We start from the raw sequence: 13,208 nt of genomic DNA, 5'->3' as shown, positions 1-13,208 counted from the left end.
CGCTCTTGGCTGCTGGGGAGACTTCCCCATTAGGCAGCACCAAGGCAAGGCCCCTGGACACTTCGTGTATCTGAGTACCTTCCACTGAAGCCAGGGGGTCACCCAGTACAGCCCCACTGCTCCATTTGTCCCTCCCCACCTCTGAATGTGGAGAGAAGGGATCAGACTGATCCAGGCTGGAAACACAGCAATGGGTGTAGGAGCCAAGGCCTTTAATTTCCAGGGTGGGATTAGAACCCTGGATCGGTGCTGTGCCTGAGGAGCTGGGATCCTAGCCCCACTGCTGACCTGTGCATTGATTGGCAGAGGGAAGGGGAGTCCTTGGGCTCGAGGTCAGAACCTCACAGCTGACTCCTGGTCTGCAATGGATCTGCCAGACCAGACCCCAGATCTGAGCCAGAACAGAGTCTACGTGCCATGAGCGAGTTTGTCTCTTAGAAAAGACGGGGTGACCTCAAGGGTGCAAAGGTTGTTGGTCTGAGGTTAACCTAGGAGCTGCGTCATGCAGCCTATGCCACCGGTTAACTGGAGCTCCAGCCCAACGAGCCAGGCAGAATTGCCCAGCTCCAGCAGCCAGTGCACTGTGGGAACTCCAGAGCTTACCACAGGCTTTGCACTGCTCGGCCCAGTCCCAGAAGCCACGTGCCATCCCCTCCCGGGGGAGAGGGGTCCAAAATGCATCTTCGTGAAACCAACAGGACGAGTGGCGCCTCCCAGCCTCTTGGCCCTCCCCTCCCCATCCCTTGGAGCAAAACCCCACTGAATGCCGTCCGTGCTTGCAGGCTGAGCCCCCGCAGCCAGCCTCAAGAAGTCATTCCAGGGAGCATCCCGGCGTGGCTGTTGGGTGCACAGAGACAGATGCATTTGAGGTCCCAATCATCACATGCGATCTGTAACATGTTGCAAGTCCCCAGACACCTTCCCCTCCCCCGGCACTTGTCCTGCTTCAATTCTCTCTGGTTGTGTGTGCATAGTACACATGCAATGTGACCCCACAATGCTCTACCTGCTTGTGTCAGAAAATATCAGTGCATTTGGTTGTTGGGATAGTTACAGTATAACCCTGATATTAACGAATAACCATTGAGTTCCCAATTGGATGAGCCCAGCTTGTTAGTTTCCTTTATGTTCCTTTCCCCTTTTTCAGGGATGGCTGGTGGATGGAGATTGCTGGGTGGCTTTCATGCTGTGATTTGTTAATGGTGTTATCATTCATTGTCCTGGTTGATTATCATTATTTGTATTCATATTATTTATCATCTATTTTTATTAAATTATTAACAACACTATTAATTCATTAATATTCATTTTATTCTTAATAGTATCCAATGCATTATAATCATTCTATTTATTTTATTTATTATGTATTATAATGATCACTGTTGGGTATTGTTTATATTAATAGTACTGTGTGTTCTGTTACTATTCTTTATCAATATGCATTGCAATATCATTTATTATTTATCAATAGTATTATTGGTTATATCATTGGTTTAATAATACTATTCATTATCATTTATTTCTCTTATAGCAGTTATTAATAGCATTATGTATTATAATCATTTATTATATATTATTTATTAATATTATTATGCATTGCTGCTATTTATCATTAGTTATTAATTAATAGCATTGAGAATAATAATAATTATTATTGGTTGTTATCTACAGTTGCTGTTGATTGCTAATAATGATCACAATTGATGGTGTTGTTATTATTTTATTACTACTTTATTGAGTTCTCCGTGGATTTTGTTTTAGTTGTGAGTTGGTGGGTTAATCATCTGCATTGAGATGATGTTTCCCTGGGTTATTGCCCTGCCCTGCGGTGCTGCGTGGATGCAGGCACACGTCCAGGGCAGTCTCCCTTGGGGGTGGGGATCTCCCCTCTTGCGCCCGCAGATAGCGCTCACCTCTCCTTCCTTTCATCCCCTCAGAACAACTTCATCAACCTGAGCTTCCTGCGGCTCTTCCGTGCTACCCGCCTCATCAAGCTCCTGCGCCAGGGCTACACCATCCGCATCCTGCTGTGGACCTTCGTCCAGTCCTTCAAGGTGACTGGGGACGGGGGGGAAGGGACGGGGGGGGGGGGGTTGGGCCAGGGGGCCAGGAACCCAGCGACTGACTCTTAGAATGACTGATCCAAGGTTTGGCGTATGCGGGCTGGACCCTTGGCTCTGAAGATGTATTGATTCCATATCTGTCTGTTTGTCCCTATACAGACCCCTCTAGCTATCTCTTTCTGTCTATCCCCACATAGACCCATCCATCCACTTGTACTCTGCCTATCCAGCCATCCCATACACACCCTTCCATCTGTCCGTCCCCATACACATCTATCTACCCCATTCACCCTCTCTATCTATCTCTCTCTCTCTCTATCTCAGAATGTCTCAGCAGGGTGGCATCCAGGTGCTATGCCCACCTCAGTCGCTGACTCCCCTGGCCCTGCGCGGGTGCCTGGTGAAGCAAAGGCAGCCTTTGCTCTGGGTTCAGTTGGCTGTGGATTGGGTCGGTGTTGTAGTGGCATCAGGTCTCTTCCCTGTCGGTGCCTTTGAGGTGCTGAGTGCTGGAGGAGACACGGGCGAGGAGAGAAGCTCTCAGCATGCTCTCCCTGCGAGCCAGCATTCAATGGTGCAGATGCGGGGTGTGAGCTGGATTTTGCTGCATTGAATGGAGAAGCTGCCGTGGCCCGGTACAGGGGGAAGCTTTTTGCCTGGCAGGGCGCAAGGTTTAAAGCCCCCTGCGAGTGACGTGCCCTGCTCTGCTTCTCTCCCTAGGCCCTTCCCTATGTCTGTCTGCTGATTGCCATGCTCTTCTTCATCTACGCCATCATCGGCATGCAGGTGAGTGTCAGGCAGGCCAGCTCGGGGGGACGGGACACACTGTCACAGGCCATTTTGCAGTGCGGAGACCGGGCGTGGGAATCCAAGCACTAGTGCCTTGGATTGGGAGTGACTCCTCCGCACACACATGGGGGTTAGGACTGTGCCGGGCTCCAGGCCCGGCATGTCATGCTGTGCCTGGGTGCTGGAGCAGGCTGTCTGCAGGAGAGAGATGAGGCCCCATCCCCATTGCTGTCTGAGGGCCCTCTGCCTTTGCAGGTGTTTGGTAACATTGGCATCGAAGACGAAGAGGAGGACTCGGCTATCACAGAGCACAACAACTTCCGCACTTTCTTCCAGGCCCTCATGCTTCTGTTCAGGTGAGACCCTGCCCCGGGCAGAAGCTGGACTGAGCAGAGATCCGTGTCCCATCCCCACTGCAATTGCAAGGAAACTGACCTCCTTGTATACCTTGCTCTAATGCAATGGGTTGTCCGGCTGTTAATCAGCCCCCCAAGCCTCACCCCAGAGCTGGCTGCACCTCAGCGCCAGGCAAGGAATCCCAGTATAAACAGCCCCCGCACTTGGCCCCAGAGGTGGCTGCATCTCAGTGCCAGGTGAGGGATCCGAGTATAAACTGTAAGCCCCATCCCTGTAAGAGCTCTGGGCTGAATGATGCTGTAGAAGTGCAAAGCATCATTAATGGCACCCAGGTGCCTGAGGGGACTGGGACAGAGCTGCCTGGTTTGCTCCCCCAGCTCTGCCCTGCCTTCCCAATGCACTTCCCCTCTCCCCTCTGTGCGGCTGCAGGAGCGCCACCGGCGAGGCGTGGCACGAGATCATGCTGTCGTGTCTGAGCGGGAAGCCCTGCGATGAGAACTCGGGGATCAAGGAGCATGAGTGTGGCAACGAGTTCGCCTATTTTTATTTTGTCTCCTTCATTTTCTTCTGCTCCTTCCTGGTGAGTCTGCGGGGAGCCGGGCCGGCGGCAGCAGCAGGGGTGCGCGTGCACTGCGTGAGTTGGGAGTGTGCTGACGTGTGTCGGGCCACGCGTGCAGCGTACGTGCGGCATGTGTGAGCTCGGTGCACGTAGACAGGTGTATATGTGTGTGCGGGTTGGCAAGTGTGAAAGCCGCGTGTCGGAGCTGTGAGGGTATCATAGGTGTGTGCACCTTGGCGTGAATCTGTGCTCTGTGTGCACCAGAGTCAGTTGTGTTGACAAGTGTATATGTGCGTGCATAATGGCACGTGCACGAGTTGTGTGTGATGACTTGTATATGTGGGTTTGCATGTTAGCAGATGTGTGAGTACGTGTACGCACGTTGGTATGTGTGTACACATTGGCATGTGTTGTATGAGTGCATGTGTACACATGTGCGTGTGCTGTGTGAGTACACACATGTGCACATTGGCCTATTATGGTTTGTGAGTTGCATGTATGCAATGCACGGATGTGGTGTGTGTATGTGGGAAGTGTGTGTGTGTGTGTTGCACGTTTATGCCGGTTGTGCATTCATTTTGGTATGTGTTGATGCATGTGTACATGGATGTACTTGTTGGCGTGCCTCTGTGTGTGTTGGAGTGTGTATGATGACGGGTGTGTGCATAGCGGAATGCGTAAAGGGAAGTTGGGGAGTGGGAGAAGGACCAAAAACATGAGCGAGAGACACATGGATAGAGGAGGCGCTGGAGTGCCCAGAGCCCAGCCCACGGCAAGGGCTGCGGGATTTGACCCCTGGGGTCTTGTCTGCACCGGACTACTTGTTCAATACGCCTCTGTCTCCGCGCCCCAACCCATCCCACTGCAGATGCTGAACCTGTTTGTGGCCGTCATCATGGACAACTTTGAGTACCTGACCCGAGACTCCTCCATCCTGGGGCCCCACCATCTGGACGAGTACGTGCGTGTGTGGGCAGAGTACGACCCCGCTGCTTGGTAAGGACCTCACCCTCATCCCGCACCTCCTGCCCCCGCCCAGCAGCCAGGGCTCCCCTCCCTCCTTCGAGGGGAATATTGGAGGGCTCAGATATGTCCATGTCTGCGGGGGAGCCGAGATGAGCCTCCTTGATCAGCAGAGAACTGACTGTCGAGGGCTGGGGAAAGGGGGGTGAGGAGCGGAAAGAACCAGGGCAAGGAGGAGTGGGGTTTAGCTGTCAGAGCCTGGCTGGGGCTGGGTGTCAGGACTCCTGGATTCCATGCCCAGCTTGGGACGGGGAGTGGATACTGGACCCAGGTGCCCTCACTCTAATCCACTATTCCAGGGATGAGCTGTTATTTGGCTTGGTGGGCCTTGGATCTGATTCAGTGCCATGGGGATACTGAGCTAGATGGCCTGCTCTGGACAATCCAATGCAGACATCGGCTCAGATTCCTGGGTTCTTGTAGGGTCTGAAGTTTCCAGGCCCACCTGGAAGTTTCCACGGCTTTGGGAAGGGGGTGCAGGGCACCCTGGGGTCCAAGCACCATGGGAAGGAGCCATTAGCCAGGGTCTCCTGAGCCAAGACCCCTTTGCACTGGAGGGAGGAAGGGGTTGGATCCTAGTCAATACCCTGGTTTGTGCTGCCTTTGGTTAGTTCCTGGACAAAGATGGACAAAGCTCCTAGAAGCAGCCCTTGTTAGTCACACAGAACAGTAAGTTATCTGCCCGGCTGCCTCCTTCCATCCCCTGACAGATCATCATGTCCTCTGGCCTGCAGGCAGGGGGCTGTGTTCCTCCGGTTGCCAGGAGGGGCGACACATGGAGGCCTCTCTCATCGCTGAATGCCAACTCTCTGGGGCAGGTGCTGCTCCGGTGTGCTGGCAGGGCTTCCACAGCTCAGCTGGTGCCGAGATTAGAGCAAATCCCTCCCACGTAGTCTCTCCAGGATTCGGGGAAGACAGGACCAGTTCCCACTGAGCACTAACCCAGCTGTACGCTAGTGAGAGCTGACCCCAAAGCCCGTCCAGCCCTCCTGGGCTGGGTCTGTGTCCCCCACGGGGCCCTGCAAACGCAGGCTCTTGGATCTTGTTGCTGTTTAATGTTTCCTTTTTCAATTTTAGGTTTTTGCAGCTGGATTCTCTCCAACCCTCCCCCCTTCCCAAGCAAATCGAAGGGCCCTGGGGGTGTCCCTCTGCCACGTCCTGGGGATGTCCCGTGGTGCCCCGGGCTGTCCCATTATTACTGCACATTGTGAAGTGGGTAACAGCTTGCAGAAGAGAGGCTGGATGGAAAACACAGGGCTGTTTTCCTCCCACGCCCTGATGAGTCCCCATATGCTATGCAGAGACACCACGCACTCAGGGCTAGATGACACAATCAGCGCCGCCAGGGAGACGCCACTAGCTAGACACAGGCCGCTAGGGGACGTAGCCCCACCCCGGCTCTGTGACATTATGACTCCTCTGCCCCGGTGTATCCTCTGGAGCTGGGAACTGCGCTGGGGCTGGGCTGGCGCTGCACCATTGAGGCACTGGAGTGGGGCCGGCCTGCCCCTGCGGAGGATTCCTGGCGCGTTGTGTTTGGTTCTGTGCCAGGGGGCCGCCACCCCAGGCATCGTGCTGTCCCACGTCGTCCCTGTGCCCTGTTCCGTTTCTAGTAAACTCCCGTTGTTTCCAGGTTTAACGTGTTTGTCTACGCTGCCAACCCTACCTGGCAGGCCCTGCCAAGCCCAGCAGGAGGAGCTCCCAACCGGCCCCCCGAGTCCGATCTCGTGCCACTGGGGGGTAGACACAACCCTGCCCCCGCCTTGGCACGAGGGTCCTTTGCATATGAGTGACACCCCTCCCCCAGTAAAAAGAAAGCAAAATGTCGGGTCCTGATCCCAAACCCAGTGGAGTCAATGGCAGCCTTTGTATTGACTTCACTGGGCCTTGCATCAGGCCCTGGGAGAGGCCTATGGGTCTGAAAACAGAGCTGGGAGTCTGGACCCCGGGTTCTCTCCCCAGCTCGGGATGGGATGTGGGGTCTAGTGGATTAGAGCAGAGGGGGCTGGGAGCCAGGACTCTTGGGTTCTGTCGCCAATTCTGCTGAGGGCTCCCTGTGTGACCTTGAATAAGTCACTCTCCCCCACCCTGTAGCTCTATGCCTCAGTTTCCCCAATAACAGATGCACCTCCCAGGACATCGTAGCCAGCTGTGGTCTGCCAGCTGCTCAGTAGTAGCAATTTTAACACCAGGCCTCTACTCTGCAAAGGCCAAGCACTTTCAGCTCCCACTGGAGCCCCCAGGAATGCATGTCCAAACCCCCAGCCCTAAGGTAAAACCAGGCAATATTGCTGTAGCTGGCCTAGGCGCCCATTCCCAGCAGCCTTGCTGTGATCTATGTGTACATGAAAGTTTGTGTGTTTCTCTCGCCCTGTAGCATCTGCACTAACCCCCTGTATTCTTCTTGCAGTGGCCGAATTCATTATAAGGATATGTACAGTTTATTACGTGTTATATCTCCCCCACTGGGCTTAGGCAAGAAATGCCCTCATAGGGTTGCTTGCAAGGTTTGACTTACACTAAAACCTGCTAGCATCAACGGAATGAATGTTGCTTATGGTTTCTTTAATATATATATTTCATATATATATATATATATGTATACACACACATCTCGGTATCCTGCACTTTTCAAGAAGTAATCCAGTCACCTCCTTAGCAAACAGAATGCAAACGAGGATGCCGTCCGCCCAGTACCGCATGGAGCATATCGGTGATTTTGAACCCTTTCTGCTTGCTGTCAGCTGAAGCTAGGCCCTGAGGATTTGTACCACTGTATCTGTACACACACCCCTCCACCACCCTTCGCACATTGAGTTTTTTCATCTGGGGAGGACGGAAACTGCATTGACACCTCTGCCATTTATCCCTTCCCTTCCCCTCCCCCCGTCCACCACCTTATCCCCCCCCTTCTCCAGCATTGGCAAAGAGGCGTGCTCTAAGCTAAATCTCTCTCTCTCTCTTTCCTGTTCTTCGCTACAAAGGTGGCCCCGATCCTGCAGTCCTCCCTCCCAGAACACCAGGAGGAATTTTGCCTAAAGGACTCCAGGACCCCAGCAAATCACTTAAGCATGTGCCTTCTCCAGTTTCTCTTAAGCAAGGGCAGAACGCAGTGCCCCCTGAAGGCAATGGACAAACTGCCATTGATTTCACTGGGCAGTGGATCGATGGGGAGCTTAAGTGCTTTGCTGAATCAACTGTTGCCTTCCCCCTACCCCCGAAGCTGGCTAGTTACACATAGGAATGAAAGATGTGTGAGCTCTCACTCTTTCTGCTGAGAAGCAGCGAAGTAATCTTTGCATTTTTTTCTTCCATTTTTTTCCCGTCCTTTTTAAATTGATTTAAAATATTTTTTTTCTTCTTTGCATCTCTCTCTTGTCTATTTTTTCGTGCCTTTTTTTTTTCTTTCCGCTACCAGGGGCCGGATGACTTTCACGGATATGTATGAGATGCTGAGGCATATGTCTCCACCCCTTGGGTTAGGGAAGAAATGCCCACCCCGGGTTGCTTATAAGGTAGAATAAATTAAAAAGACAAAAACATGCAAATCAAATTCACTTAATTTTTTTTAATTTTTTTTTTAACCAAAACATTTTTTTAAAAAAATCAGCCTATACAATATCTTTTTATACATTTCTTTGTGTTTTTTTTTCCTTGATCAAATCTCTTAAATAGTACGGTGTGTCCGTTTGAGTCCGTTAGCATTTCATGTTTCAGAGACTCCATTATGGCAAGTCAGCTGGGGTGGGTAAGAACTGAAGTGCAAGGTGCATGTTAATTCTCTACAAGCCCCTTTTTAAGGATTCCTTCTTCCCTACCTTTTTTTATTCGGTGGAAGAAACATTGCTTTCAAACGTTGAATTCCCCCACCCCACCCGGTCGAACCTTTCTCTGTAGGATGAGCCATACAGCTCTGACCGACCTGTCACTTCTCAGTCATTAAAGATTTCCTCAATGGGTGGGAGACAGGTGGATGGAAACTGAAAGGTTCCAGTCCAAAGCTGGACAGTGGGAAGACGTCAGGGGTCAGAAATCCCTTGTGGGCCTGATCTAGAACCCATTGAAGTCAGTGGGAGCCTTTCCACTGAGTTTGTCGTGCTTTAGGTCAGGCCTGGGATGAGAATCTCATAGGAGGCCAGGGAAGGAAAGGCGATTCAGGTGAGATAGCGGCACCATGGCTCAGAGTATCTGGTCCATTCCTTTCATGGGATGATCAGTGAGGACTGATTGCAAGTCCTGGGGTAGGAGGGAACAGTAAAGGCAGTGAATTTAAAGGGTTGCTCTCATTAGCATCAGAGGAGCTTGTAGATATCACAATCAAGATCGGGGACCATTGTGCTTGGTGCTGTATAAACATACAGGCCAGACTTTTCAAAAGAGCTCAGCACCGATTTAGAGTCTGTTCACACAGAGACATTTACTGGCATAGCCACAGTGGTATAACACCCCTTGTGGAACCTCAAATTCCAACATTAGAGTGCCATTTTCTGGGTTATTTTGAACAAGCAACAGAAACCAGACAAAGGCACTCTGATTACGGAATAAGAGTTGGGAGTTGCACTGGTGTGTTGCTCGCGGTGTAGGTATACCAGTGTAGTTACGCTGGTTAAATCGCCCCAGGTAGACGAGCGCTCAGGCACGGAAGTAAGTAGCCACATTTTCAAACAATTCTGATGCCTACCCAGGAGTGAGCTGCTGAGTTCGGGCCTCGTTGGACAATCTGGGTCCGGTGTGAGTGCTGAGAACTGGGAAATCTGGCCAATGCTTAGGTTTCACCCAGTCTACCCATCCATAGGCATTCCCCATCATTTCTCTGGGATCCAGTGGAAGCTGTTTGCTTGGATGCGAAGATCCCACTGCAGTGTTTCCAACATTGCCGCTGAGGGTTAGATCCTGGGAGTGAAATTGACTCTTGGAGGCAGCTGTGCCTAGTGATTCAGGCAACATGGTGGGGTACAGCAGAACTTGGTTCAGTTCCTTGCAGTGTCTTAGATTCGCTGGGTGAACATAAGCTAGTCTTGGCTCTGTGCCTCGGTTTCCTCCCCTTTCAAAGTATGAGAAGCTAAACATCCTCCGTGGTAGAAAGGAAATTAGATGCTTAGTTTCTTTCCAGTTTTGATCATCTTAATTGTGATTTGTAAGCTAGATGGGCGATTTGTTTGCAAAATATCGGATTTGTTTGGCTTTTTTTGCCTGACAATGTCTCTTTAAACCAGTGACACCATATTTCTGACCACAGTGCATTGTGGGAGATCCAGCACGCTCCTGCAGTGCAATGGTGGAAGCTGAGGAGAGGGCGCACCAGGTCTTAGCTGCTAAGTTAACTTGAGTTATAACTCAAGCGTTGGCCCATCCACACGTACAAACTCTACATTCAAATGCAGTGGTGCATCGGTGGCTATAGGCTAAAACTCAAGTGAGCACAACTTGTCAGCTGCTAACATGACCCTTCTGTAATGTGGATGCAGGCTAGCACTGCTGATCCATTCCCTTCTCATAACTCCCCCTGATGTGCCCAAAAAGGACAGACCAGTTCTCCCTCCATTCACTGGAAAAGAATCCTTAAAGTGGCTCAGCTTATTGCTGTACAAAGAACCATGGCATGTGCCCCAGAAGTCCTAGTGACACCCACAGATGTGTGGGTGCTGCAACTCGACTGTTATGGTCACTCTCAGTCAAGCTGGGTTGACTCAAGAGGAGTCACTTGAGTATGGATAACTCGAGCTAACTGCAGTGAAGACCTGCCCAAGGCCTAAAGGTGTGATTTGAAACATATAGCTAAAGATGTAACAAGATCCTATTGCTGGAATTTGAAGCTGGACAGGTGTAGATTTAGGCACAAATTTTTAACAGGATAATTAACCGTTGGCATGACTTACCAGGGGTTGGGATGGATTCTCCAGCATTGGCCCTGTTTAAATGAAGATTGGATGTTTTTTCTAAAATAGTGGCTTGAGTTCAAACAGGAATTAATTCAGGGAAGTCCCATGGCCTGAGTTCTACAGGAGGGTCAAACTGGATGATTGAAAAGGGCCCCTCTGGCTGCAGGATCTAGGATTGAAATTCTATGAAAAACCAATGGGAAAGGCTGTGTGGACTTGAAACTAGGCTGGTTTTTGTTTAGCTCAAGTCAGTGGTCTGGAACGCTGGGCTCAGGGCTTGGCTGCCGAGGGAAGTTCTTGTGGAATCTGGTAGAGTGTGAATTTGGCAGTGTGGCCTAGAGGGGAGAGCCACTGCAGTGGGACTCAGGAGAGCTGGGTTCCAGCTCTGTAACTAGCCTGCTGAGTGATTGTGGGCCAGTCACTTCCCGTCTCTGTGCCTCAGTGATAATGAGAGCAACCTCCTTGGTTACGTGCTTTGAGATCTGATGGAGAAGAGCTAGGTGTTCTTGTTCTAGCTGTTCTGGACTAGCTGCAGCGGAATAGTGATTCTGCCATAGCTGTGCCGGTCAATCTCCCTACAGAGACAAGCACTAAGGCCCCGATTTTGCAATTGGATGCACACGGACAGACACTGAAGCAGAGAAATCAGTGGGCTTCCACAAAGGTGCAGAGTTCTACCCACATGATCAGCTTGGCAGGAGCTAAATTCATCCTGGGATTAAGCAGGTGAAACTGCAGCAGCTTCAATTGCAGATGAGTCTGTTCAGGCCAGGGGTGAACATGGTGCCAGTGTCACAGACCAAGCGCTTGTGATCTCCAGGCTCACTTACAAGGCCTGGGGCATGAGCTAGGTCTTCTCAGAATGGCTCACCCAGCAAGTGTCTTAGCTCTAGTGAGTCACCTCCTTCGAAAGCCCCAGTTCTCTGCTCAGGAAGCTGGTCCCCATCTTTAATCAGCCCTATGGGGAACTCCCTTTTGCTGCTTTCAAAAATATCCTCCACCAGAGACAATATTAACAGCTACTAACCTTTCTTTCTCGCCCCCTTTTCCTCCCCGTCCCCAGACCCCCTTCTCTGTCAATGCAGTTCTAACCTGGCTAGCAGCTTCTCTCCTCTTCCCGTCACATTCAGTCTTTCCCATCTCTGGTTCTCACCTCGCCTCCATTCTCTCTCCCTGCCCCACTCCTGCCTTTCCCCCGGCTTCAAAGCTAGAACTGCCCTACAGAGCAGTTTTGGAGGGTTCCCATTTATGACTGAGGATCCATAACCCACTGCTTCCCTCTCTCTCTTTTCTTCCGCTGTCGCAGGCCCCCTCATTGCTCCTTCAGACACCCACAGCTCGCCTTATCTATCCCCCATGTGTGGTGTCCCTGTGCGTCTGTCTGCCCTTGCCCAATAGGGCTCAGCCCATTGGCAAAATGCACTGTCCCTACACCCGGCTGCTGCTGTCTGGGAGAGACGCGGGGGTGGGAAGGCTGGTCCCAGGGTGCGTTCTCAGAAGCAGAGCGTTTGCTCCTGCCCCTATCCCAGGCTGCCAGCCAGAATAGAACCCGAGTCTTTCCAGCACCCGACCCACAGGCCTCTCCCATCCGAGCTAAAGGAACAACTCCACCTGCTGCCGGGCCAGGCAGGATCACACACTGCTGACTGGCCCGGCGGCAGGGGCTTCTAAGGAGCAAGTTGTGTCAGGCCCTGACTCTCGCATCCACTTTAGGCCGGGTCTAAGAGCTATACTGGCAAACCTGCCTACTGGAGATGCAGCGCCTGCCGAGACAGCTTAGACCAGTTTCCCAAACGAAATCAGCTATATTGGCAAAAGGCTTCTCTGCCGGTGTAACCGTGTCTAGACTAGGGCTTTTGCCAGTATAGAAATAGCGTTAAAAAAAATCACATCCCCAAGTGTCATTACTGGACAAGCAACAGTTTCTAGTGTAGGCCTGAGCCTGGCTCCCCACGCTGATGCCTGTTTAACTACGTCGGGGTGTGGTTTTGTTATGAGGTGCCAGCATGATTCCTAGTAGGGACACTGCTACACGGATGTGGAGGTGCCTTGTAGCTATTCCCATACGGGAAAGGGAATAAGCCATATTGACACAAGGTGCCGTTATATTGGTAGAATTGCATCGTACTGGGGGGCGTACTGGTGTAGCGCTGTCGGTAAAAGTCACACCCCTACAGGATGTGCTATCACTAGGACAAACGCTGTGTCAACCCGGCCTAAATGGGAATCAGGCCCGTAGTGCCTTAGATCCCACAGTGATGGGCACTACAGAGAAACTGAAGAGAGCCCAGTGAGGTATGGGCGAAGGAAAGGAGGTGTAGGTCTGAGTTCCGTGGGGCAAACAGGATCACTTGAGGAGGTTGGCACAGCACTGTCGGGTTCCCACCTCTTCACATCCCTGACTGACAGAGCTATGCCAACAAAAGCCTTTAACATCGACCTGGCCTTGTCTTTGCCTCCTACTTTCTGAGCCTTTAGAGTTATGCCCAGGTCCACATTTTCCTCCAGCACCACAAGGGTTGGGATCTTCCTTTTTTC

General features: G+C 51.5%; 1 protein-coding gene across 18 annotated transcripts in view; it reads left to right on the top strand.

Annotated features, from left to right (window-relative positions):
• Positions 1-13,208, top strand: part of CACNA1A (calcium voltage-gated channel subunit alpha1 A) — a 157,322-nt gene that overhangs the window by 113,063 nt on the left and 31,051 nt on the right. For 12 of the 18 annotated variants that reach the window (XM_043532900.1, XM_043532892.1, XM_043532895.1 and 9 more), the window contains 6 exons: positions 1,938-2,054; positions 2,781-2,846; positions 3,105-3,205; positions 3,636-3,786; positions 4,634-4,761; positions 8,207-8,303. In XM_043532900.1, the coding sequence (XP_043388835.1) occupies positions 1,938-2,054; positions 2,781-2,846; positions 3,105-3,205; positions 3,636-3,786; positions 4,634-4,761; positions 8,207-8,303 (660 nt within the window). Of the gene's footprint in view, positions 1-1,937; positions 2,055-2,780; positions 2,847-3,104; positions 3,206-3,635; positions 3,787-4,633; positions 4,762-7,198; positions 7,296-8,206; positions 8,304-13,208 lie in introns of all 18 variants that reach the window. The other 6 variants (XM_037887956.2, XM_043532902.1, XM_043532893.1 and 3 more) reach the window with 2 other exon arrangements.

This window comes from Chelonia mydas, chromosome 20, assembly GCF_015237465.2.
Source record: "Chelonia mydas isolate rCheMyd1 chromosome 20, rCheMyd1.pri.v2, whole genome shotgun sequence".
NCBI lineage: Eukaryota > Metazoa > Chordata > Testudines > Cheloniidae > Chelonia > Chelonia mydas.
Note: the sequence above shows the minus strand (reverse complement) of the source record. Positions and strands in the feature narration are given on the sequence as shown.